Below are 10,775 nucleotides of genomic sequence, written 5' to 3' on the forward strand. Positions count from 1 at the left end.
AATTGTTGAAAACGAATATCCATCTGTGACACAACAGATTATGGTCCTAAAGCCTGTGGCTACACCCTCTTACTTTCTCTCACAGTAGACAGGATAAAGTAGCCTAGACGGCCTATGGATATTCATGGCATTAGCTTTAATAATATACCACATATTTAGAATAGATACAGTTGGGTGTTTGATGGTTATTTATTTTATTAAACCCCGTTTTTATGAATTGACTCCATTAAATTCAAAACGTCTCTAAAATCGGCCATGTGTCGCCAACAACGTCGGTGCCGCTCGACGACATTAGACAGCGATGACCACCCACCCTGCTCTCTGTAACTATCAGCTGTTTGTCGGAACAGAAGTCCGGACGCCACTCCGATCAATTCACTGCAATCATTGTCAAAGTCCCAATATTAGCCGTCTAGTGATTTGACTTTCATGTGAGGCTATATGTCTAAGCTTCTCTCGTATCAGTGTTTATTCTTCGGGTCTCTTTTATCTAAATTACGACGTTAGAAAGTTTTCTTTATTAGAGTGACTCGCTTGTAGAAAAATCGAATCGGCTAATCAGTGGAACTATTGTCAATGGGATTTCAGCTTTGCGGCACAATTTTGCATGAAGACAAAGAAACATAACTGTTAATTAAAAGAGCTGAAAAGAGCCGAGTTACAAAATTGCAGCTTCAGTGAATATAGAATAGACCCAAATAGGCTGCGAAATATTACACAAAAGTTCAACATGTAGGCTAGGGCCTGCTCGTAGTCATGGACACTGTTTTAAACTGGAGAGAGCACAGACCACTTATTATTGATCAAACTGAAACATTAGAGAAGTTATAACGGAATGTATTCATTACTGTTTAACAGAGAAGAGGAAACGATGCGGGAATAATCCGATAGAGCCCCTACTCGGTTAGCTATTTAAAACCACTAACATTCATAATAGACCCACAACACACAGCACTGTTATACTTGACGGGCTACTATAGTGTCTCTCTATTGGCTCACTGATACAGGAATCAGCCTCGGGATCATTGCAATCATCCAAATCATGAGTTAATCACCTGTCACAGACACAGTTGTATTTTACAATCTGTTGTTACCGTTTAAATCTGTAGTAATAGTCTGTGATAATGTGCTCCAAATATCCGAATGATTCAGGCCATTATAATTTACTTTTTACAGATTAGAGGGGTTTTTTCTACGTTTTATGCACATGGGAAAACCACGTGAAAAGCCTGTTCTATTTAATCTGGAAAACCACGTGAATAGCCTATTCTATTGAATCTGGAAAACCACATGAATAGCCTATTCTATTGAATCTGGAAAACCACGTGAATAGCCTATTCTATTGAATCTGGAAAACCACGTGAATAGCCTATTCTATTGAATCTGGAAAACCACGTGAATAGCCTATTCTATTGAATCTGGAAAACCACATGAATAGCCTATTCTATTGAATCTGGAAAACCACATGAATAGCCTATTCTATTTCATCTGGAAAACCACGTGAATAGCCTATTCTATTGAATCTGGAAAACCACATGAATAGCCTATTCTATTTAATCTGGAAAACCACATGAATAGCCTATTCTATTTCATCTGGAAAACCACGTGAATAGCCTATTCTATTGAATCTGGAAAACCACGTGAATAGCCTATTCTATTGAATCTGGAAAACCACGTGAATAGCCTATTCTATTTAATCTGTAAAACCACGTGCTTATTGAATCACTTATAAAGACATGTCTTTTTAACATGTGCCACGCGTCAGGAGATGTTCATACCATCTTTCTTTCTTTTAACAGATAACACGTAATGGCCTATTTTATTAATGAACATAGGCGCTTCAAGGTAAGATAAAGGATAGCCTAATGATTGGATATTATTGAATTATAAAGTGTATTTGCCGAGGGGACCAATCGCAGTGTGTGTGTGTGTACCTGCAGGAAGTGGCCTGCTCCGTTATCTCCTCCCTCTAATGCTGAGATATGAAGTAAGCTTTAACTGAGGTCACACTCACCAGCCAACTCATGGAGAGAGAGAGAGAGAGAGAGAGAGAGAGAGAGAGAGAGAGAGAGAGAGAGAGAGAGAGGCGCCTATAGGTTTCCTACACTTCTTCCTTTGACAGCAGAAGATAATATAGTTGAATAGAGATATTATTCAGTACCAACACAGTGTGATCATGCAGTACCAACACAGTGCGCCTTCAGCCATGGGTGTTCCTCTTTACGCGCCGACCCCTATCCAGCCCGTCCACCCAACTCCTTTCTACATCGAAGACATCCTGGGGAGAAATGAGACCCTGACCCAGTCTTCAGTGGTGGTCTCCACGCCAAATCTACCGTCACCCAATTCATCCTTCACCAGTTTGGTCTCTCCGTACCGGACCCCCATCTATGAACCGACACCGATCCACCCTGCGTTCTCTCACCACGCTGCGCTCACCGCCACGTATGCCTCCGGGGCTTTCGCTAATTCCCTGTATCCATTCCAGCGGTCTGTGGGGACTATACTCTGATCAGGCACGACCCGCTTGGTGAGTTCAACTCATATCAATCTCTTACTTGTTTGGATGCTTTTTCTGCTGAAATTCGTTAAAGATACTTTAATGTTGACAACTGCTGTACGTCTGTAATAACCTATGTACAATGTGTAGGCGAAAGGAGATTAAAAGTGTGTGCGTGTACTTGATTTTGAAACTACATTCTATAATAATAATATAATAATATATGCCATTTAGCAGACGCTTTTATCCAAAGCGACTTACAGTCATGTGTGCATACATTCTACGTATGGGTTCCCGGGGAAACTACTACCCTGGCGTTACAAGCGCCATGCTCTACCAACTGAGCTACAGAAGCGTGCTGTAGGTTTCCATCCTAAAGTGGTCGTGTGTTTTAGAGGTAAAAAATGTGTAAGCATTATATCATGCTTGAACATAGTTCATTTACTTCAGGCATAATTTACCTCAATACATTAAGTTATCTGTTTAATTTGCTAATTGTTAAAGTTAAATCAACCACCTTGAGTTTTTTTGGGGTGCAAAATCCGTTATTGTTTCAAACATCCGATGCATCCTGCGACTACAACATGCTCTAAATCACTTGTTATTTCAGCATTAAAGTGTCGCCCTGAGGTGAACTGCCTCTCTGTTCAGCAAGCCTGACCCTTTCCGTTCATACAGGAAGTCTTGAGCTCTCGATAGGAGTAAATCTGCTTTCAGAAGCTGTTGAACGTTTTCCTGGCGGCCTCGAGCAGCCTCTTCCCCGGGAGTCGTGCATGATGCTGATTATTTTATCGACATCCTCAATACAGACGCATTCAGGAAACACTCGACTTCTGATAGCCGGGATCCGTTTGTCTGATATTGTTCATTTCCTCTGCGGTGGATTGTGACTTTATGGTTGCTAAAATAATCAAGCTGCAAAGCATGAAATAGGCCTACGAACTGACGCAATTTAACATCTTTAGGGTGACTTTTGAAGTTATTTGAATTTCACTATTTCATCCAATTGATTTCATTTATTAAATAATTAAATTCACGCCTATAAGAAAAATATGGGTTTGATCATTGTGCCACAAAACCAAACAATTTTTTTTTAAAGCGATTATTTATTTTTTGCCTTTTGGAAGATATATATGTATGTGTATGTATATATATATATGTGTGTTTTTTTTAAGGATTTAACTATTGTAATGGTGATTTATTATTGTATTCTTATGAGGTTATGCTTATAGTTTAATGAGATAAGCTGATTAAAGCATATGTCGATTTTAAAAAGCATCAATTGCAGTATGTTGATGGAAAGGTCGTTAGTAATGAGAGAAACTGGTGAGGCAAAGCAACAGGAAACACAGGACGGATATTTTGCCATAGTTCTACTCTCTCCACTCTGCTTCAAGTTTCAACTCACGGCCTTCCTTTAAGAACTGAGGTTAAACGGATGCCTGCAAAACACGGACAAGAAAGATTATAAACACAGTAAATATTTGCATAGAATCATTTTAGGCCTCTGCTGGAGGAGAAACGAATCAAGCTTAACGAAAACCATTTTGATTTATGTTCACTTTTTTGGGGGGGCTACTTTAAAGGTCTAACATTAAGCATATAATTCTGCCCCATTTGTCAAAACATTTTTCAATATTAAATCATTATTTGTATTTTGTTTGTCTTCAAAGGGAAACAACTTCTATGGAGCCCGTTCATTCAGCGTCCACTGCACAAGAGAAAAGGTGGACAAGTCCGATTCTCCAACGACCAGACAATAGAGCTGGAAAAGAAGTTTGAGACGCAGAAATACCTTTCACCACCCGAACGAAAACGACTGGCTAAAATGTTGCAACTGAGTGAACGACAGGTCAGCAGTAATGTTTTATTAGGGTCCACATCCAGGATATATTCATGTCAGTTGGGTTTTATCCGTTTCACCCGTATCATCAATTAAATTCTTTTTTTTTTTAAAGACATTTCGTTCGACTGATTTCCGCATAGGCCTATAGTCTTAGGTAAATGATCTGACACACAATCTAGTAGACTAACATTTTAAAACATTTCTCGTTGACATTGTTTTCCAGGTGAAGACGTGGTTCCAAAATCGAAGAGCCAAGTGGAGGCGACTGAAGCAGGTAAGAATAAATTAGGACGGGGTTTAATGTACTTTTCGATTACAGTTGTCAATTATGAATATAGAAATTGCTATTTATATTTCATTTCAAGCTAAAAAATAAATAAAAAACATTTATTATAGATTTCGTGCTTGTGCGTAACATTCATGCACAATGCCAATGGCATACCCAATGTGAAATGTACGTTGTGGCTGATTGGTCACCGTTGTTGTTATTTCCCCCCCAGGAGAACCCTACCGGAAGTAAGACAGATCTGGAGGACGATAGCACCGGGAGAAACTGCGAGGAGGGACCGGAGTCCGGTGTGAGCCTCAGTCCGGGCCGGGACCAGAGGTGTAGGGCTACAGAGATGACGCACACTCACAGTCGGTTGCAGTGTTCCACGTCGCCTCTGTCACAAGGACAAATAGAGTCCGACGTTTCAGATGATACAGACCAAGAGCTGGACATAGAGGATGACATGGAGTTCCCACTGAATCCACCGATATGAAGTCATCAGATCACTGTTTACTACAGGTCAATCTGGACGTTGTCCCACTGGGTGACTGACGGCCCGGGAGGAGGACCAATAGCCCGTCAGTAAACATTGTTGTAGCATCTTTCTGGGACACAGATTTGGTTTTGTATATAAATACCTGTATATTTTGTGATGTTGTTTTATTGTCAATTTGAGTTTTTTTTTAATAAAAATTAATTGAGCAAAAAATGAGCGTCGGAACGGTTAGGCCTAGAAACGACATGTTTAGCTCGAGGACGCCCACAAACCTCACTGGACGTGAACGTAAGCATTTCACGGTACTCATGTGACATATACAATTTGATTTGAAGATCCCCTCGTACGGGTTAAAAACACGAAAGGACGTATGTGGAAGTAGTTTAGTGACATTTTTTTTGTTGTTAAATTTTGGTACAAATATTAAAATACAATCCCGATCTTTCTTATACCTCTCAGATATAGGACAGACACTTTAAAACAAACTTCATTTTGATGCATTTTTTGTTGTCGACTAAATCAAAAAGCTAAATCTTTCTTGGTATGACCATCTTAAAACAATTCCATATGTTAGTTTAGTAGAACTATTTTGAAATAAACTCTTAATTAAACTAACGATATCTGGGTTGCGTCTCAATATACCTCATCCGCGGATTTTGGCGCTGATTTTGGGTTTTGTAGATGGGATGCAGTTTATGTCAGAATTGACCATAATTGACTTTTGCGTAGCAGGTGGGTTTGTCAGAAAATTATGTGACATCCCGAAAATCTGTCTTCTCAGGAAAATGTCTCCAGAGTCTAAAAAGTTTTGTTTTGATCTACCACGCCCACAAGACTGTCTGAAGGGAACCCAGACCTGACTGAATGAAAGGGAACCCAGACCTGACTGTCTGAAGGGAACCCAGACCTGACTGTCTGAAGGGAACCCAGTACTGACTGTCTGAAGGGAACCCAGACCTGACTGTCTGAAGGTAACCCAGACCTGACTGTCTGAAGGGAACCCAGACCTGACTGTCTGAAGGGAACCCAGACCTGACTGTCTGAAGGGAACCCAGACCTGACTGTCTGAAGGGAACTCAGTACTGACTGTCTGAAGGTAACTCAGTACTGACTGTCTGAAGGGAACCCAGACCTGACTGTCTGAAGGGAACCCAGACCTGACTGTCTGAAGGGAACCCAGACCTGACTGTCTGAAGGGAACCCAGACCTGACTGTCTGAAGGGAACTCAGACCTGACTGTCTGAAGGGAACCCAGACCTGACTGTCTGAAGGGAACCCAGACCTGACTGTCTGAAGGGAACCCAGACCTGACTGTCTGAAGGGAACCCAGACCTGACTGTCTGAAGGTAACCCAGACCTGACTGTCTGAAGGGAACCCAGACCTGACTGTCTGAAGGTAACTCAGTACTGACTGTCTGAAGGGAACCAGACCTGACTGTCTGAAGGGAACTCAGTACTGACTGTCTGAAGGTAACTCAGACCTGACTGTCTGAAGGGAACCCAGACCTGACTGTCTGAAGGGAACCCAGTACTGACTGTCTGAAGGGAACCCAGACCTGACTGTCTGAAGGGAACCCAGTACTGACTGTCTGAAGGGAACCCAGACCTGACTGTCTGAAGGTAACTCAGTACTGACTGTCTGAAGGGAACCCAGACCTGACTGTCTGAAGGGAACCCAGACCTGACTGTCTGAAGGGAACCCAGTACTGACTGTCTGAAGGGAACTCAGTACTGACTGTCTGAAGGTAACCCAGTACTGACTGTCTGAAGGGAACCCAGACCTGACTGTCTGAAGGGAACCCAGTACTGACTGTCTGAAGGGAACTCAGTACTGACTGTCTGAAGGGAACCCAGACCTGACTGTCTGAAGGGAACTCAGTACTGACTGTCTGAAGGGAACTCAGTACTGACTGTCTGAAGGGAACCCAGACCTGACTGTCTGAAGGGAACCCAGACCTGACTGTCTGAAGGGAACTCAGTACTGACTGTCTGAAGGGAACCCAGTACTGACTGTCTGAAGGGAACCAGACCTGACTGTCTGAAGGGAACTCAGTACTGACTGTCTGAAGGGAACCCAGTACTGACTGTCTGAAGGGAACCAGACCTGACTGTCTGAAGGGAACCCAGACCTGACTGTCTGAAGGGAACCCAGACCTGACTGTCTGAAGGGAACCCAGACCTGACTGTCTGAAGGGAACCCAGACCTGACTGTCTGAAGGGAACTCAGTACTGACTGTCTGAAGGGAACCCAGACCTGACTGTCTGAAGGTAACTCAGACCTGACTGTCTGAAGGGAACCCAGACCTGACTGTCTGAAGGGAACCCAGACCTGACTGTCTGAAGGGAACCCAGACCTGACTGTCTGAAGGGAACCCAGACCTGACTGTCTGAAGGGAACCCAGACCTGACTGTCTGAAGGGAACCCAGACCTGACTGTCTGAAGGAACCCAGACCTGACTGTCTGAAGGGAACTCAGTACTGACTGTCTGAAGGGAACCCAGACCTGACTGTCTGAAGGGAACCCAGACCTGACTGTCTGAAGGGAACCCAGACCTGACTGTCTGAAGGGAACCCAGTACTGACTGTCTGAAGGGAACCCAGACCTGACTGTCTGAAGGGAACCCAGACCTGACTGTCTGAAGGGAACTCAGTACTGACTGTCTGAAGGGAACCCAGACCTGACTGTCTGAAGGGAACTCAGTACTGACTGTCTGAAGGGAACCCAGACCTGACTGTCTGAAGGGAACTCAGTACTGACTGTCTGAAGGGAACTCAGTACTGACTGTCTGAAGGGAACCCAGACCTGACTGTCTGAAGGGAACCCAGACCTGACTGTCTGAAGGGAACCCAGACCTGACTGTCTGAAGGGAACCCAGTACTGACTGTCTGAAGGTAACCCAGACCTGACTGTCTGAAGGGAACCCAGACCTGACTGTCTGAAGGGAACTATTTCTACGCCAAAGGGTCATTCCACAGTTAAACTATTATAACTAAATCCTGAGCTTTCTTATAGTGCTCAGATATAAGACAGACACCTCAAAACATACTTATTGTTTAAATGTAATGTAGTTGACTGTCTGAAGGGAACCCAGACCTGACTGTCTGAAGGGAACCCAGACCTGACTGTCTGAAGGGAACCCAGACCTGACTGTCTGAAGGGAACCCAGACCTGACTGTCTGAAGGAACTCAGTACTGACTGTCTGAAGGGAACCCAGACCTGACTGTCTGAAGGTAACTCAGACCTGACTGTCTGAAGGTAACCCTGACCTGACTGTCTGAAGGGAACTATTTCTACGCCAAAGGGTCATTCCACAGTTAAACTATTATAACTAAATCCTGAGCTTTCTTATAGTGCTCAGATATAAGACAGACACCTGAAAACATACGTATTGTTTAAATGTAATGTAGTTGACTGTCTGACCATCTTTAGCCACATCTCAGAATGTCCTTTTGGTTGAAAATGACTCGTTTGTTGGGTTTTTTTTTCTCCGTGGAATGGAAAACATTTAGAAATGTATTCTGAACTCAGTGTATTTTTAATTGATTATTAATAAACAGTATTTAGTGGTAAGAAATCTTCATTAATCTGGATGATGATTGAACACTGAGGGACCATGCCTGACCACCTGGTGACTCATTGTCGTCACGATAAGGGACCATGCCTGACCACCTGGTGACTCATTGTCGTCACGATAAGGGACCATGCCCGACCACCTGGTGACTCATTGTCGTCACGATAAGGGACCATGCTCGACCAACTGGTGACTCATTGTCGTCACGATGAGGGACCATGCCCTACCACCTGGTGACTCATTGTCGTCACGATAAGGGACCATGCCCGACCAACTGGTGACTCATTGTCGTCACGATAAGGGACCATGCTCGACCAACTGATGGCTCATTGTCGTCACGATAAGGGACCATGCCAGACCAACTGGTGACTCATTGTCGTCACCATAAGGGACCATGCCAGACCAACTGGTGACTGACTCATTGTCGTCACCATAAGGGACCATGCCCGACCAACTGGTGACTCATTGTCGTCACCATAAGGGACCATGCTCGACCAACTGATGGCTCATTGTCGTCACGATAAGGGACCATGCCAGACCAACTGGTGACTCATTGTCATCACCATAAGGGACCATGCCAGACCAACTGGTGACTGACTCATTGTCGTCACCATAAGGGACCATGCCCGACCAACTGGTGACTCATTGTCGTCACCATAAGGGACCATGCCCGACCAACTGGTGACTCATTGTCGTCACCATAAGGGTCCATGCCCGACCAACTGGTGACTCATTGTCGTCACGATAAGGGACCATGCCAGACCAACTGGTGACTCATTGTCGTCACGATAAGAGACCATGCCTGACCAACTGGTGACTCATTGTCGTCACCATAAGGGTCCATGCCCGACCAACTGGTGACTCATTGTCGTCACGATGAGGGACCATGCCCGACCAACTGGTGACTCATTGTCGTCACGATAAGAGACCATGCCTGACCAACTGGTGACTCATTGTCGTCACCATAAGGGACCATGCCCGACCAACTGGTGACTCATTGTCGTCACCATAAGGGTCCATGCCCGACCAACTGGTGACTCATTGTCGCCACGATGAGGGACCATGCCCGACCAACTGATGGCTCATTGTCGTCACGATAAGGGACCATGCCAGACCAACTGGTGACTCATTGTCATCACCATAAGGGACCATGCCAGACCAACTGGTGACTGACTCATTGTCGTCACCATAAGGGACCATGCCCGACCAACTGGTGACTCATTGTCGTCACCATAAGGGACCATGCCCGACCAACTGGTGACTCATTGTCGTCACCATAAGGGTCCATGCCCGACCAACTGGTGACTCATTGTCGTCACGATAAGGGACCATGCCAGACCAACTGGTGACTCATTGTCGTCACGATAAGAGACCATGCCTGACCAACTGGTGACTCATTGTCGTCACCATAAGGGACCATGCTCGACCAACTGATGGCTCATTGTCGTCACGATAAGGGACCATGCCAGACCAACTGGTGACTCATTGTCATCACCATAAGGGACCATGCCAGACCAACTGGTGACTGACTCATTGTCGTCACCATAAGGGACCATGCCCGACCAACTGGTGACTCATCGTCACCATAAGGACCATGCCCGACCAACTGGTGACTCATTGTCGTCACCATAAGGGTCCATGCCCGACCAACTGGTGACTCATTGTCGTCACGATAAGGGACCATGCCAGACCAACTGGTGACTCATTGTCGTCACGATAAGAGACCATGCCTGACCAACTGGTGACTCATTGTCGTCACCATAAGGGTCCATGCCCGACCAACTGGTGACTCATTGTCGTCACGATGAGGGACCATGCCCGACCAACTGGTGACTCATTGTCGTCACGATAAGAGACCATGCCTGACCAACTGGTGACTCATCGTCACCATAAGGGTCCATGCCCGACCAACTGGTGACTCATTGTCGTCACGATGAGGGACCATGCCCGACCAACTGGTGACTCATTGTCGTCACGATAAGAGACCATGCCTGACCAACTGGTGACTCATTGTCGTCACCATAAGGGACCATGCCCGACCAACTGGTGACTCATTGTCGTCACGATAAGGGACCATGCCCGACCAACT

At 44.9% G+C, this 10,775-nt stretch overlaps 2 protein-coding genes across 51 annotated transcripts; one reads left to right on the forward strand and one right to left on the reverse strand.

The window, feature by feature from the left end:
* Nucleotides 1-2,014: 2,014 nt before the first annotated feature.
* LOC118382821 (hematopoietically-expressed homeobox protein hhex) lies at nucleotides 2,015-5,111 on the forward strand. Its single transcript, XM_052504216.1, is given in 5 exon segments — nucleotides 2,015-2,498; nucleotides 2,501-2,530; nucleotides 4,174-4,352; nucleotides 4,570-4,620; nucleotides 4,847-5,111. Coding segments are annotated over 5 exon segments (846 nt in total). The 5' UTR covers nucleotides 2,015-2,176; the 3' UTR covers nucleotide 5,111.
* A 388-nt stretch (nucleotides 5,112-5,499) lies between these two features.
* LOC127920282 (uncharacterized) lies at nucleotides 5,500-8,583 on the reverse strand. 50 transcript variants are annotated; one of them, XM_052504203.1, is made up of 8 exons: nucleotides 8,382-8,583; nucleotides 7,717-7,816; nucleotides 7,567-7,641; nucleotides 7,268-7,367; nucleotides 6,770-7,094; nucleotides 6,545-6,644; nucleotides 6,396-6,495; nucleotides 5,500-6,220 (listed from the first exon to the last, which is right to left on the reverse strand). In XM_052504203.1, the coding sequence occupies exons 1-8, from the start codon at nucleotides 8,420-8,422 to the stop codon at nucleotides 5,757-5,759; spliced, it is 1,305 nt and encodes a 434-aa protein (XP_052360163.1). In that variant the 5' UTR covers nucleotides 8,423-8,583; the 3' UTR covers nucleotides 5,500-5,756. The 50 variants fall into 50 exon arrangements, 13 of the variants coding, with proteins under 13 accessions (XP_052360163.1, XP_052360164.1, XP_052360165.1 ...); XM_052504204.1 differs by lacking the exon at nucleotides 7,567-7,641 and having other exon boundaries at nucleotides 7,268-7,342; nucleotides 7,717-7,766; XM_052504205.1 differs by lacking the exon at nucleotides 7,567-7,641 and having other exon boundaries at nucleotides 7,268-7,317; nucleotides 7,792-7,866.
* Nucleotides 8,584-10,775: the final 2,192 nt, after the last annotated feature.

Source organism: Oncorhynchus keta, unplaced genomic scaffold (genome assembly GCF_023373465.1).
Source record: "Oncorhynchus keta strain PuntledgeMale-10-30-2019 unplaced genomic scaffold, Oket_V2 Un_contig_18794_pilon_pilon, whole genome shotgun sequence".
NCBI classification, from domain to species: domain Eukaryota; kingdom Metazoa; phylum Chordata; class Actinopteri; order Salmoniformes; family Salmonidae; genus Oncorhynchus; species Oncorhynchus keta.